This window comes from Euphorbia lathyris, chromosome 1, assembly GCF_963576675.1.
Source record: "Euphorbia lathyris chromosome 1, ddEupLath1.1, whole genome shotgun sequence".
Classification (NCBI taxonomy): Eukaryota; Viridiplantae; Streptophyta; class Magnoliopsida; order Malpighiales; family Euphorbiaceae; genus Euphorbia; species Euphorbia lathyris.
The window spans coordinates 72,578,019-72,594,451 of record NC_088910.1 but is presented as its reverse complement, the minus strand read 5'-3'; the positions used below and the strand labels follow the sequence as shown (position 1 = coordinate 72,594,451).

Below are 16,433 nucleotides of genomic sequence, written 5' to 3'. Positions count from 1 at the left end.
AAAACTCCCAAATCCAAACAAATAGAAATAACAAATGACAAAAAAAAAATCCGAACACAACAATCAATTGAACTAACGAGAAACAAAATACTTGATAAGAAATAAAACAATCTAAATATAAAATTCAATCGAAAATGACAAAAATCTAGGAAAAACAATAGATTAAACACCGTTGAACAAAACAGAACAAAAAATATATAAAAAAAGCACACAAAATGAAGAAAATGTATGACCAAACAACTTATAAACGATAAAAAAAAAGAAATAAAAATTTAAAATAAAATGTTAATAATATTTTAGTGATGGATATGATATTAAGTTATTTAGTGTGGAAAGATGTAATTAAACGCGATAAAAGTTGAATCGTGGTAGTTGGGCAATTATTTGAGGAAAAACATAAATAAATAGAAAGGAGGTTGGGGTTGTAAAATAAAGTATTGTGAAGTCAACTAAGCATTAAATATTGGGAAAGTGAAGTTTGAGATGATATATCTTTGTGTTGTTAGAATGATGATAATGAGTGTGTGTGAAATGGATAGTTCCTGTTGTCGATTTATAAAAATAGAGGCAGTTTCAGTTTGTATGATGTTGTTATTTAGTGTGGGTTATGGCAATGGCAATGGCTGTAATAATAATTTTGAGTGTGGAAAGATCAAGAGTGGTTATCCTTTCTGGGGAAATAAGAGAGTTTATGGGTGTGGAGTTCCAGAATTAGAGCTTAAATGTGAGAAGAATAGCACAACCCTGATAGAAATGAATAAGATAAAATACAAAGTGATGGAGATAGAGGAAAATGCTCAAACTCTGAAAATAGCAAGACAAGACTACTACGAGAATGGTATATGTGAGCCTCAATTTGTGAACACTACAGTTGATCCTCATGTTTTTGAGTATGCATCAGGCTACAGGAATCTTACAATCTTGTACGGCTGCCCTTTGGATGCTGCGGCTGTTCTATTAGGTGCATCGGCGGCTGTGTTCTCCTGCCCTGGATCTTCATTTCAAACTGGTTTTGTGATATGGGAAGCAAATAATGACCCTGGATTTGGATTATGTTATGCTAGTGTCTATGTTCCTGTTTCTCTTTCTCTATCAGTTTTCAGTCTCTCCACTTTGGAATCAAGCTTAAAACAAGGATTTGAAGTTAAATGGAGACTTGATGATCATACAGTTTGTACTAATTGCATAACATCTAAAGGAGCTTGTGGATTCGATATCATTTCAAACAAAACTACTTGCTACTCTATTCCTCTTCCTGGTATGTACCACTACTCCACCTTTTTATTTTTTTTATTATTATTATGACTGCCACACCACCATGCCTGGACTGGATTATTAAATGTCTTTATAGTCATTGCTTTCTGCATCAAAAATGCCTATTATAACTCCAATAATAACTTTTTTTTATTATCATCATTAATAATCTTAACAAACCAAGGAGACCTGTTGAGTTATGACTAGTCTTAGCCGACTGAGTCCTTCCTTAATGACAAACAGAAATTCCCAAAACAATCATTTTCTTTGCACTATAATAAACATTGCTCACCAGTACAGTACGTATTAGACATGGAATTCATTCCACTTGGAATTCGATTCTCTCTAGCGAAAATGCAAACTTTTCTTTCTCTTTCGCTCATCTTTCTCTTCTCAACCAACATCCACACATCTTTCTCAGCCGATGATTATCGATACACGAAATGCAGCCAAGCATTTGAATGTGGAACCATAACAGACATTGGTTATCCTTTCTGGGGCAAAAATCGCCCAGATTACTGCGGTGAACCAGGGTTTCAGCTCAATTGCCAAGACAATAACACACTCATCACATTCACTTCAAATACATTCAGAATTCTCGAAATCAGTCCTGAAAATCAAGCCCTCAGAGTAGCCAGGGAGGATTATTTCGAGGATATTTGTCCTGTCCATTTTCATAACACTTCAATAGATTTCACTTCCTTCAATTATGCACCGGGACTCAGGAACCTCACACTAATCTACGGATGCAATACCGTACCTAACGGTACATACTTGGAACTGCTTCGGCAGCCTGACTGCGTTATAAACAATACCAACATCAACGTTTACTGTGTGCCAATGGCAATGGATGTGTTTGTCAATAGCAGTGTCATTATTCCTGTTCTGGAAACAAATGCTCTGATTATAGAGAACAATGATATGAAAATCATTGATGCGTTCAAGGAAGGGTTTGGATTGGAGTGGAAAATAAGTAATGATCAGTGCAATAGATGTAGTGATTCTGGTGGCATTTGTGGATTTAATACAACTACAAATCAATCTACTTGCTTTTGCCACGATCAGCCCACTGCATTTGGTTGTGCGTCCAGGACAGGTATGTTTACCTCCATACTTGTCTTTTTGCAGCAAAGGTATTAGGTAAAATGTCTGAACCATGAGCTTGTATTATTTGATAAAATTGGATCCTCAATTGATCCATTTTGTATGTTAGGAATGAAATTCCAAATCTCAATAGAAGCTTCTTTGACAAAATTCACACCCATGGAAAATAAACAACAACAACAACAACAAAGCCTTAGTCCCGAAATGATTCGGGGTCGGCTAACATGAACCATCATATAAAACCGTGAAAATCAAGTCGTGTCAGCGACACAGATTCGCTCCCTCCACTCCGTCCTATCCACTACCATATTTTCCTCAATTCCCAATAAACTCATATCACTCTCGATCACCCTCCTCCAAGTTTGCTTAGGTCTTCCCCTACCCCTCACCACTACATCCCTTTGCCACTCTTCGGTTCTCCTAACCGGCGCATCAAGCGCTCTACGTCTCACATGGCCAAACCACCTTAGTCGGTTTTCTCTCATTTTATTCTCAATAGATGTAACCCCTACTTTTGTCCTAATTATTTCATTACGCACCCGGTCCTTTCTCGTGTGACCACACATCCATCTCAACATACGCATCTCCGCCACCGACATCTTATGGATGTGACAGTGTTTCACTGCCCAACACTCCGTACCATATAACAATGCTGGTCTAATTGCCTTCCGGTAGAATTTTCCCTTCAATCTATTAGGCATGCCGGGATCACAAAGGAAACCCGTAGCACTCTTCCACTTCGACCAACCAGCTTTAATCCTATGGGCAACATCTCCATCTACTTCTCCATCCGTTTGGATAATAGATCCTAAATACCGGAAGCAATCCGAGGCCTGAACAACTCTCCCATCTAGGGTGATTGTCCCTGCCTCCCTACTCCTACGGCCGCTAAACTTACACTCCAAATATTCTGTCTTACTTCGACTCAACTTAAAGCCTCTAGATTCTAGAGTTTGCCTCCATAGTTCCAACTTCATCTCCACTCCTTCTTTCGTCTCATCAACCAACACAATATCATCTGCAAACAGCATGCACCATGGTATACCATCTTGAAGTGAACTTGTTAGTTCATCCATAACGATGGCAAAAAGAAATGGGCTTAGTGCGGAACCTTGATGCACTCCAATCGTAATAGGAAACTCTTCAGTTTTCCCAACACTAGTACGTACACTCGTGCATACTCCCTCATACATGTCCTTTATGATGTCAATATATTTCCGCGAAATGCCTTTCCTTATCAAGGCCCACCAAAGTACTTCCCTTGGTACCTTATCATATGCTTTCTCCAAGTCAATGAAAACCATATGCAAGTCTTTCTTCTTATTTCGATAGTGCTCCATTAATTGTCTCATTAGATGGATGGCTTCCATAGTTGATCTTCCCGGCATAAAGCCAAACTGGTTTTCCGAGATCTTCACCGTCCTCCTTAGCCTTTGTTCAATCACTCGCTCCCAAAGTTTCATAGTGTGACTCATTAATTTGATTCCCCGATAGTTGGCACAATCTTGGACATCGCCTTTGTTCTTATACAAAGGGATTAAGGTACTTTTCCTCCATTCTGATGGCATCTTATTGTTTCTCCAAATTTTGTCGAAGAACGTCGTCAACCATTCGATTCCTCTTTCTCCCAAACATCTCCAAATCTCAATAGGGATGCCATCAGGTCCTACTGCTTTCTTCAACTTCATCTTACTTAATGCCATTTTGACTTCACCCTTTTGAATTCTCCGCAGGCATTCATGATTTATCATATCGTGATGGATACTTATATCTCCAACATCTTGTTGGCGATCTCCATTAAATAAGTCATCAAAATAGGACCTCCATCGTTCCTTGATATCCTTATCTCCAACTAGGACTTTCTGATCCACATCCTTCACACATTTAACTTTTCCGAGATCTCGCGTCTTCTTATCTCTCATCCGAGCAATTCTATATATGTCTCTTTCCCCTTCTTTCGTATCCAATCTTGTATACAGATCCCGATTCACCTTTGCTCTAGCATCTCGTATGACCTTCTTTACTTCCCTTTTAGCCTCTTTGTATTTTTCGTAGTTCTCGTCACTCCTACATTTCCCCAATAGTTTATAGGATTCTCTCTTACTCTTTACTGCTTGTCGTACTTCTTCTGTCCACCAAGATGTGTCCTTACCCGGTGGCATGCTACCTTTAGATTCCCCTAGAACTTCCTTCGCTACTTCCCTTATACTATGCTCCATCTTATTCCATATTGAATCTATATCTGAATCCATATTGCAAGTCCAAATATCTTTTTTGGTCATCTCATCCACAAATTTTTGTTGATTCTCCCCTTGCAATCAACAAAAATTTGTGGATGAGATGACCAAAAAAGATATTTGGACTTGCAATATGGATTCAGATATAGCAATATGGAAAATAAAATAAAAAAACTCATCCCTTTATTTTCCTAATGATATTCTTGTCTGTCTAAATTAAACTCCCATCCCAGCTATGTGTTTAACCACAATATTTGTACACCCTCCAACACTTGTTCTATCAAAAGAGTTTTCGATATTGGGTGTGGAAACATTACAGGTATCGGTTATCCTTTCTGGGGTTTTATTAACAGGCCTGATTACTGCGGGCATCCTGGATTCCAGCTTAACTGCAGCGGCCAGCAAGCACTTATTAAAATCATGGACACTGGGTCAAGTAGTCTCACAGTTGCTAGAACAGACTACATAGGAACTGTTTGTCCTACACCACCTTGGACTTGAGCCTTTTCACTTACTCTTCAAATATTGGGAATATAACCATGTTCTATGGTTGCACAACCATTCCAAGTGAATACATAATAATAGGTATTAACCAGTTCAACTGTGTCGGCATTGGAGGAACCTCTCTGCAATTTTAAATTGGAACTTGGCTAGTGTGTTAAGAGCCTGCACCAACAATAGAGTAATGGTTGCAGTATATGAAGAAGCCATTCAGCCATTAGAGAGAAACTCAAGACGGGAATATTTGGTTGCAGTGGATAGCATATAATTCCTTGGGTAGATTATCTGGCGGCCTGTGTGGTTATAACACAACTACCATGTCTTTTACCCTTTCACTTGTTCATCTGAACAAGGTATGTCCACTTTGCTCATCTTTTTAGACGATTTTTGGTTTATGTCGTGAAGTCATTAAAGTATAAAAGTCACAAATCATACATGAGAATTATATTATATTATATTAGGAAACACCAACCCAATTTGCATTTGAATATTAATTTTCATAAAAGCTGGTTTATTTTGACTCTTAAAAGACTACAATTACCGACCGCGTATTACAAAATCAAACTACTCTTGTCATTTTTAAAAGACAGAAGCTACGAATTGCTCATTTTTTACTCGGCCAAACTAGTATGTATTTATTGATCGCTACCTCAAACATTGAGTAGAAGCTTCTTTGACAATTTTGCACAACAAACTTGGTCAGAGTTGATGTGAAAGTGATCTCCCAAAAGTCAAACTAGATTTCCATCTTCCTCTTCTGTTGTTGTATCTATCTAGCACAGAAGTTACATATTCTTTCTCTCTCATTTTTCCAAAAAATGCAATTCCTTTTCTGCCCAACCATGCCCTTGTTCTTTATGATAACCATACTCTTTCTCGGCCATCCGACATTTGTGTACGCCCAGAGCAGCGAACCTTATAAAAACTGCAGCGCAGAATTTAATTGTGGAAACATCACAGAAATAAGATATCCTTTCTGGGGATCAAACCGGCCCGAGTATTGCGGGCATCCAAAATTCGAGCTTAATTGCAGTGATGAAAGAGCAAACATCAAAATCGAGGAAGTGAATTACAGAGTTGTTGACATCAACAGTGACTCCAAGAATCTCAAGGTTGTAAGAGAAGATCATATAGGAGATATATGTCCTGAACCTCATGCGAACACCAGTTTAGATTGGCAAGTGTTAAGTTACGGTTCGGATGTTCAGAATATAAGTCTATACTATGGTTGTCCTCCGACGTCATCTATAATTCCAACAAGTCAATATTCTACAGCGTTTACCTGTAACGATAGCAGCGGTTTCTTCATGACACGAGATTTGGGTAATACGAGTCTGATAAACTATGGTGGATTGTGCATAACAAAGGTGTTAGTTCCTGCTAGTGAATCAGCTATTAAGACATTGGAGGAAAATGTAAGATTATCAGTGGATAATTTGTTGGTAGCTCTAGATCAAGGTTTTGGGTTGCAATGGGAAGTAAATAATTCAATTTGTGAGACATGTTCTATTTCTGGTGGAGTTTGTGGTTACAACTCATCATTCACTTGTTATTGTTCTGATGGTCAACACCAGCAGTTTTCCTGCGGAGGAACTACAATAAATCAGACTCAACCCCAATCAGGTCTGTCCTTTTCTTCCTTATTAGGCTATTCCTCTCTATCCAACAACTCCTCAATTAGACCAACCATTCTTTTTTTTTTATATTATTAAACGCGTAATTCCAATCTTGGAGTCAAATTAAGACTCTTTGACTCATTCCATTCTAGCCTTTCTCAAGGTTAATATGGAGTGTTGTGGCGTTAATTCAAAATTCCCTGCTTGCTTAATGTCTCGTCATCCCTTGAACAAGAAAACTAAAGCAACTTTTGTTTTATATAATATTAGGATCTTCAAAATTAGTATGTTACATAACACTAGAGTTAATTGGTCTAATTTTTAAAAATCTTGCTTTACTTTTGGTGTGCCGTTTTTCTGGTTTCCATTATTTTAATTTGACATCACAATTTAAGTTTTATTAGCCTAAATTAAACAAGTTCTATCTTTATTTTTTCATTAAAAAAGGCAGGTACTACAAGGCAATCAAATCAGAAAAGCCTTTGAGACTTTTTTTCAATATTATTTATTTTGAAAAGAGCACATGCAAGAGATCAGTTAATTTAATAAAAAATGACACGTGGCATTGGTGCGGTCAACAGTCAAGCGCGTTTTCTATACGGGTCAATATTTTAACCGAATATAGGGGTGTAAGAGGCTGTATGTGATGTTTTTGAAGAGTTGAGAGGGTTGAGAGGTTGTCCCCTAACTTGAGGGGGCCAGGTGAAAAAAAGTTACAAGTTTAGGGGGCTGGGTGCCTATTAAGCCTAAAATAAACCATAGACTTCTATTTGCAAACTTTAAATCACAGACATCGGTTTACAAATTGGGCAAACCATAGACATTTTTTTTTTCTACTTTTTCCTTTTTTTATATCACGTTTTATATTATTAATGTATTTTTGACAGGTTTTTTTCACGTCAAATTTGCCATTATTGGTGATAGAGAGAAAGTTAGCATTAAATGCAAATAATTCTAATTAAAACATGATATTTGAGAAGAAAAAAGTTAGCATAGAAAATAGATTTTAGAAGAGAAGTATTGAAGATAAATTAGTTATTTTAATAATCTAATTAATATTTGATTGGTTTTGGTGAAAGAATTTAAACCACGTGACTGGATGCATGTGGATTTCCAAATGACCACTAATGTATTACTAAATTGTATTTTCACCAAACCAAATGAAAGTTTTAATTACATTTTAAATTTTATTTTTTATTGGGACAACAAAAAAATGACGAGTAACATTAAATATTTTAATGTTACAAGGTTCCAAATAAAATGAATTAAAGTGTAAACAATTAAACCTCTGAATTATCCATATCCTGCTTCAAATATTTTGTTTGGCTTTTTTTTATGGAAAATGCGAGCGTGCAAAAGAATTATAGTGTTTTCGAGCTATAAAATTGATTTGAGTGCGCTTTCTGACCTTTACGTAACAAACGATTGTAAGAAATAAAGAGATCTAAAATTTCAAAAGATTCGATTATTAAAAGGATACCAACCTTATAAAAATGATTAAGAACAAATAAAATAAAATTGTACTAGAAGCTTGAATGAACTTGAATTTTGAAAATTAAAGCTAAGGAAACAATTGAGAAATTTAAATTGCTAAAGTCTAGAGATAATTTGCTAGAGTTTTGTTTGAGTGTATGTTGAGTTGTCTCTTTTCATCGTGATTTCTTTCTTTTATAGACGTTGGTGGTAACTTCATGTTTCTTGCACTAAGTCACATTCTCCACCTTCAAATTACATCTTGAGTAACTGCTCCACTTTGACTTCCATGATGGATTGATTTTGACACCTAATTTTCCTAGTTTTTAACGGGCTTACAAAATACATGTTAAAATTTAAATGGCCACAAGTCTCCTTTGAGGTTCACTCTAGGCAAATAGGTTTCCTCTGATGTTCACTCTAGGAAGTTGATTTCCCTTGAGTTTCACCTTAAGATGTAGGTTTCCCCTGGTTTCACTTGAGGTTTCCCCTAAGGTTCACTTTAGGATGTAGGTTTCCCCTGAGGTTCACTCTAGGAAGTTGGTTTCCCCTAGTTTCCCTTGAGATTAGGCAGTTAGTTTCCCCTAGTTTCCGTTAAGGTTCACTCTAGGAAGTTGGTTTCCCCTTGTTTCCCTTAGGTTCACTCTAGGAAATTCTAAGTGAACGGTGCACTAGGAAAACATAAAAAAATTTCCTAAACAGTTTTAAGTAAAAGTTTCCTAAAAGGAAAATTTTTCCCATGCAAAGTGTACATTAGGATATGCATTAGGAAAATTTTATTTTTGGTGTAAACAATTGTCCCCATCAAGCATGTATTTGAGGAATGTAAATTTCATGTTTGAATCTTCAAAAGACGTGGTATCGGCTTTTAAAAGTGTCACACAATATTTCTTTAGGTGAGACAAAAAAAAAGTATAGGCCGTGGAGTCGGTCTCTGTGTCACTTTCATGCTAATATCTCATTTCCTCAATTGGAGGAATGCTCACCAGCCTCAACTTCACCTCCTACTTCTCCCTCGACTTGGCACTCCATTGTTACTTCTTCTTTTTTTGGCTTGTGAAACTCAGAATGGCCAACTTGATGGAGGCCAAACACATATAGTTTTAGGACAACTTCTTGGATGACCTTCATAGTAACTAGAGTAATCTGTTAAGGAATGTCAATCTTCTAGTGAAGGAAAGGCACATGAGGAAATCCAGTGTTTCTTCCATTTCCTCTATAGTTGCTTCCCGTCTCTCCAGTGATATGGTGGCCTCCTGCCTCCTCACTGTGTGGGAGGTAGGATTAGTGTTTCCAAAATATTGAGAAACATGTGACTTACTAGAATTTTCTTGGCCTATTGAACTAATGGCCTTCTACAATATGACCTCCTCCATCAAGGGCAGAATCTGATACTTCTCAGTCCCGGACACACCACACCCTTCATTGGACTCTGAGGAGCCTTGAGGAACATGGTCTCCTCCATTCTTGATGACTTCTGGTTGTGATAGCTTCTTGAGTATCTTATCCATCTTCTGATCAATGTTGCTCCTTAGAGCTTCTAGATTTTTTTCAATAGAATTAAAATGTCTCTCCAAGAATGGTGAATTTTGGATCTCTATAGAGATCCATAATTGTCCTCTAAGACTAACTTACTACTTCGATTCAGTTCGTCCCACCATATGTGGAACTTTGCCTTTTGCCATGAGCTCTTCTTCTTCTTCTTCTTCTGGGTGCGCTTTCTGACTTCTATGTAACAAACGATTGTAAGAAATTAAGAGACCTAAAATTCCAAAGGATTTGATTATCAAAACGAAACCGACCTTATACATGATTGATGACAAGCGGAGAAATTCTGATTAACTTCCGTCCCTGTGGGGGTGTCGTTGGGTTCGATGGGGGAAGCTCCGATGCCAAAGTCAGTAAGGAAGAACAAGAGAGCAAACTGAATTGACAATGGGTAAGTGAATGTGTACCTTGATAGCCTGAGACATATGCTATATATAATTGTGAAGTTGTAACTCTCAGTAACTAGAAAGTCTCCATTAATGCCCCCATTAATGGCGGTTACTGGTTACTCTTAAGTCAGTGGTTAGCTAATTGATAGCTCATTAATGGTCTTTATTACAAGGTCGGCTCTGCCGTTCTCATGGCAGATTGAGAGCTTATGGAGATCCGCCACATAGGTTCGCCAGCGGGTCATTCTTGGCGAGTTTTAGGTGATCCGCCCGTCGGATCTCTTTACTTCGATACGCCGCGGAATTCCTGTATCAGGCGACTAACACGTGGCGTTCTTTAATAAAATATCCATTTTGATCCTTAGGATAATATCACAATGTTATCAATGATTAAGAACAAATAAAATAAAAATTGTACTGGAAGCTTGAATGAACTTGAACTTTGAAAATTAAAACTAAGGAAACAATTGAGAAATTTAAATTGTCGTAATCTAGGAATAATTTTACTAGTGTTTTTCTTGAGTGTATGTTGAACTGTCTCTTTTCACTGTGATTTCGTCCTTTTATATACGTTGGTGGTAACTTCTTGTTTATTCTACTAAGTCACGTTCTCCACCTTCAGATTATGTTTTGAGTAACTGCTACACTTTAACTCCATGATATGTTGATTTTGACACCTTCTATTTTTCCTGCTTTTTAATTGGCTCATAAAATACATCTTAAAGGTTAAATAACCTCAAGTCTCCCCTGTGGTTTATTCTAGGCAAATAGATTTTCTCTGAAATTCACTTTAGGATGTAGGTTCCTGTGAGGAAGTTAGTTTCTTTTATTTCTTCTTAAGATTCATTTTAAAGGAAAAAGTTTCCTAAAAAAGTTTGCATGTCCCATGCAAAGTATACATGAGGATATGCATTAGAAAAGTTTTATTTCTGATGCAAAGACATTTTGATCTACAAAATCTCTTTCTCCATCTTTACATATTCTCATTTAAATATATTTAATTTGATCACAACGAGTCCTTTATTTGGGTAGGCAAAAGTAGACCCGGCAAAGCGACACACGACCCGATGACACGATACGAACACAACATGCTTTTTTAGTGTTAGTGTTTAGGGTTTTATGACACGACACGAAAGTTGACACGACACGAAATGACACGTTAATTTTCGTGTCATTTTCGTGTCAACCCGAAAACACGAAACTGACACGGATATTGAAAATTATTGTTATATTCTCTCGTGTTTTTATGTCACTTTATTAAGAAAGATAATAAAATTATAATTATTAATTGCAAATATTGATTTGAATTTCCTAAATTGTTATAAACACATTACATGACCCTCTAACATGATATTATCGAACTTTTCGATAATTATTGTTAACATACTAATCTAAAAATGATATAAAACGTTTAAAAACAGTACCATATCTTTTTATATTTTTAAGAGTTATTATTAATATATATGCATAACAAAATTATATGTAACCCGAAAACACGACACGAAATCGACACTAACCCGAACAGGTTAACACGACTTTGACACGAAAGTTTTTGGGTTGGGTTTGTGTTTACTCTTTTGTGACACGAACCCGAAATGACACGAGACGAACACGACTCGAACACGATAATTGCCAAGTCTAGGCAAAAGGTATAATGATTACAGTGAGTTCTTAATTTGGCTATGCAAAAATATAATTAAGCTCATGAACTTTTTTATCTATTTTAAAACTCAAGCCATTGATGAATTATTTTTCATATTGAACTATTGATTATTGATTTTGTTATGGATTCGGTCATTATTTAACATTTTCATCGAGTTTGGAAAATGAGAAGATCGATTTGGCGATTCTAATACTGAAAAATCGCAAAATGGAAGATGAGAAGGTCGAGTTTAGAAGAATCTACTGAAAATTGATTTATATAATTTCTTTTTACTTTTTACTTTTTACTCTCTATCTATCCTAGTCAATAAACTCTTATTTTTATTTGTCCACGTCAATAGGCCAAATCGCCCTAATAATATGCGCCGTCCAAACTGAACGGAAAAAAGTTCAATACTCAAATGTGAAAAAATAATTGATGAGATTTAAAGTTGATGGCTTAATTATACTTTTTTTGCCATTTGGCTATCCAAACTGACCAGAATGTTCAACAAATGTTTCTGCTATTTAAGCTACATATTTTCAGATTTGAACTACTACTGTATATAATAATAATGAGATGTGCATTGATGGGGCGAACTGTTAGATTAACATGAATGTTGTGTTAATTTTTGTTTGAAACTTGGATTTGCAATTAAAGTTTAGTCTGTTGATATGAACATTAAAATATTTAGTTAGAGGACAAAAACAGCATCCCTCCTTGATTAGTCAACAAAAAACAACAACCACTTGCATGGTGTTACATTACAAGGCATAGGAGAAGACATGGGTCCAATTCCAAAGTCCACCAAAGGCAGCCAGCCAAGGCAGTCTTATGTCTGGTTTAACCACCCACCCACCCACCCACCCTCCCTCCTTCATATCTCTTCTTCTTCTTCTATGCCTTTTCACTCCCCCCGCTTCCAATGCACCAACTCGCCGCCTTAACCTTCTCTCTGAATCTGCTCACCGCAATCACCATCTCGTTTGCTTCCCGTGATACTTTCCCTTACTGCAACCATACCTTCTCTTGTGGCAATCTAACAAACATCGACTACCCTTTCTCCGGTGGCCTACGTCCCGATTACTGCGGCCTCCCCGGCTTCCAACTCACTTGTGTAGATAACTCCACCACTCTTATAACCATTAACTCGCTTCTATACCGAGTCATTGAACTCAACCAACTCACCCAGACTCTACTTCTTTCCCGGGAAGACCTCTTTAACACCACTTGCACAAATCTTTTAATCGATACTAATTTCAATAACACTCTCTTCGCTTTTGGCTCCAACACTGAAATCGTTACTCTCTTTTATGGATGCAACGATTCTGTATTGCCAGAGACAAGTAAGCCTGCAAATTCATTTACTTGTGAAATAAAGGGAGGGAAGGTAGATGCTTATTACTTGTTTGGTTCCGTTTCGGCTCCTAAAGATCCTATCTTGACTGTATTTCACTGCAGTGCTTCTATTCAAGTACCCATTTTGTTTGAATTGCTCCATGTCCTTGAGAGTAATAGGTCCTTACTTAGTCACGTTTTGAACAGGGGTTTTAATGCCACTTATAGGAATCCTTTTACTCAAGACTGTGTTAAGTGTTACCATTCTGGCGGTGAATGCGGGTTTGATTTAACTTTTGGACATGCCCTCTGCATTTGTGATGATCATCGACCTTGTCCAGGTAACTTTATAGTTTCAATGTTCCAAAGCTGCCATGCCATGCCATCTTCGTTATTTTCCTTGGCAAAATCACCTCTACTGTCCCCCAAATCCAACTATTGAAATTAATGATACAAGAGAATTTTAGGGACAATCCTTAATAATCTAGTTTCAATGGTTTCTACCTCTAATCCCTTTCCTTAGCTTCAATTAGGAAAGATATGTGTTGAATCTACGTCCTCAGAATCCATCACTGAATCATTTGGTTATTATGATAAACATGCATCTTTAATTGGTCCTAATGGGGGTTATCCTAACTTATGTGCCTGTGGAAGATGCTTGTTTTAAGTGATAGAATGACATTTGCACTTTTGACATTTGATTCAAAACTCTCTTATTGACAGATTTACTGTACATGGATTGGATATTTTATCATCATCTATATGATTCTGCAATTAGACTAATTTTTCTTGTTACTTCATCTGTTGTTGTTGTTAATTCATTTAGTCCTATTGAGATTCTTTTCTGAATGATAGTTTCATGTTCAAATGACTACTTATTTCAATGATTTTGATTTTTTTTTTAACAGACGTTTCTTATTCTAATGAATGTTGCAGGCGGGAAATCTAAATCAGTTGGGCTTGGAGTAGGTATGTAATATACCAAAAAAACATCTCATGTTTTTGCAAAGGCTATGAAGAAAAGAAACTCTAAATTTGTTTTTGGTTTTATTTCCAGGACTGGGCATAGCAGGTGCATCAGTTGTTGGTATTGGTTTGGGTTGCTGGTTCTTGCTTATTGTACAGAAGAGGAAAAGGGTAGCCGCCCAATCACAGAGTAAAGACATTCAAACTCCTCCTACTCCTTTGATCAAAGGCCAAGCCGCTCCTATATTTAATTTTTCTCGAACCACCCCTTCTTATCCCTCCTCCAAGTCCGACATTGAAAAGGGAAGTACATATTTTGGAACTCAGGTTTTCAGCTATGAAGAACTTGTCGAAGCCACAGACAATTTCAATCCATCCAAGGAACTTGGAGATGGAGGCTTTGGCACTGTTTACTATGGTTAGAACATTTACAAACCTGATTTGTTTGAAATTGTTATGCAGAATGTTTTGTCATCTAATTCATTTCTCAAATGTTGGATTCATCAGGCATACTCAACGATGGCCGTGTGGTTGCTGTCAAGCGCTTATATGACAATAATATAAAACGTGCTGAGCAGTTCATGAATGAGGTTGAGATCCTAACTCGTTTACGCCATAAGAACCTTGTAACATTGTATGGATGCACCTCGAGACGTAGCCAAGAATTGTTACTTGTTTACGAGTACATCCCCAATGGAACTGTTGCGGATCATCTTCATGGAAATCGAACAAAGTCCAGTTTGCTCAGTTGGCGTGTTCGGTTGAGTATTGCCATTGAAACAGCAGATGCTCTAGCCTATCTCCATACTTCAGATGTTATTCACCGGGATGTGAAAACCAACAACATTCTACTAGACAACAACTTCCATGTAAAAGTAGCGGATTTCGGGTTATCAAGATTGTTCCCGAATGATGTCAGCCACGTTTCGACTGCTCCACAAGGCACTCCGGGCTATGTTGATCCGGAGTATTACCAATGCTACCAACTGACAGACAAGAGCGATGTTTACAGTTTCGGAGTGGTGTTGGTTGAACTGTTATCATCTTTACAGGCAGTGGATACTAACAGGAATCGGCTGGACATCAATTTAGCTAACATGGCAGTGACTAAAATCCAAAACCATTTACTAAAGGAGTTGGTTGATCCGTTACTTGGATTTGAGAATGATAATGAAGTAAGAAAGATGACAACATCAGTAGCAGAATTGGCTTTTAGATGTTTGCAACAGGAGAGAGATATGAGGCCTAATATGACAGAAGTAATGGAGGGTCTTAAAAAGATCGAATATGAACATTACGGATCAGGCAAAGTTGAGGCTGTGGATATTAAAGAAGATGATGTTGGTCTTTTGAATGGAATTCCTGATTCTGCTCCTACAGATAAATGGGTTAGCAGCTCTACTACAACTACAACTACTGCTACTACTTGTTCCTTTTAACGATTCAGAATTCAACTATTTTAGATTTGCTTTTGCTTGCTTTTGTTTTCAATACATATTAAGTTCAGGCAATGTACATACCATCATAGACTCTTTTGATGCTTTTAAACAATGAATATTCGTTTTTCTCTTCTGTAACAGGGAAAGATGGTACCATCATTCAGTTAATGTTTTCTTACGTGCACAACAATTAAAGGAAAAGGGAACATTGGCTTTTGTCTTGTCTCTTTTCACTCCACACTGCTTGTCCATAACAGATAATTATCTAATTTTTTTCTCCGCTGAAATATACATATCATTATAATGAAGATTCTGCTTCACAAAATTATGTGTATTTCTATCACATTAAGTAAATGATTTTTTTTTTTTTTTTAGATTTAGCCTTCCATTCCATAGTTCAATTTAGGGGTGAGTCTTGGTAGTTCGCAAACTATTCGAGCTCGGCTCGGTGAAAGCTCGATCAAAGCTCGGCTCAATAAGGTTCGGCTCGAGCACTAACAAGCTAAGTTCGAGCTTCCCCAGGTTCGGCTTGAAAGTTCACGAGCAGGCTCGATTATTTTTAATTACTATATATATTTCATTGGTTATTATTAGTTTTCATCGCAACTAGACAATTGGGTTTTGATAAGGAACAAAATACATTACAAATTTTAATATACATTTCATTTTTGAAATTTTTCTCCGAGTTTGTGTTTTTCAACCATAAGTATCATCTACTGTTCTGGAATCTCAACAATAACATGATCGTTTTTCTTGATGAAAAGAAAAAACCTATATTGGCTTCTAAAGAATGTGCAACAGGAAGAACTATTAATGAAAGAGTTCCACCAAAACAATTCATGGAAGTGTGCTTTTAAGGATCTTGCAGATGGTCATAAGGCTTGATAGGGACGTTTTATCCCGATCTTTTAGGTGAATTACGGTAT

General features: G+C 36.9%; 1 protein-coding gene across 4 annotated transcripts; it reads left to right on the top strand.

Annotated features, from left to right (window-relative positions):
* Window positions 1–516: 516 nt before the first annotated feature.
* On the top strand, window positions 517–15,723 carry LOC136201875 (LEAF RUST 10 DISEASE-RESISTANCE LOCUS RECEPTOR-LIKE PROTEIN KINASE-like 1.3). Of its 4 annotated transcripts, none has more exons than XM_065992270.1 (4): window positions 517–1,258; window positions 14,039–14,071; window positions 14,160–14,486; window positions 14,576–15,723. In XM_065992270.1, the coding sequence occupies exons 1-4, from the start codon at window positions 517–519 to the stop codon at window positions 15,505–15,507; spliced, it is 2,034 nt and encodes a 677-aa protein (XP_065848342.1). In that variant the 3' UTR covers window positions 15,508–15,723. The 4 variants fall into 4 exon arrangements, with proteins under 4 accessions (XP_065848342.1, XP_065848341.1, XP_065848345.1 ...); XM_065992269.1 differs by lacking the exon at window positions 517–1,258 and adding an exon at window positions 5,704–6,719; XM_065992273.1 differs by lacking the exon at window positions 517–1,258 and adding an exon at window positions 12,623–13,443 and having other exon boundaries at window positions 14,576–15,647.
* Window positions 15,724–16,433: the final 710 nt, after the last annotated feature.

Excerpts from the sequence above, each read along its gene's own strand:
- LOC136201875 (XM_065992269.1), top strand. The coding sequence starts at position 5,915 with ATGCAATTCCTTTTCTGCCCAACCATGCCCTTGTTCTTTATGATAACC. Across the intron at positions 6,720-14,038 it reads TCAGACTCAACCCCAATCAG|GCGGGAAATCTAAATCAGTT; the intron begins GTCTGTCCTTTT and ends TGAATGTTGCAG. Across the intron at positions 14,487-14,575 it reads CTTTGGCACTGTTTACTATG|GCATACTCAACGATGGCCGT; the intron begins GTTAGAACATTT and ends TGGATTCATCAG.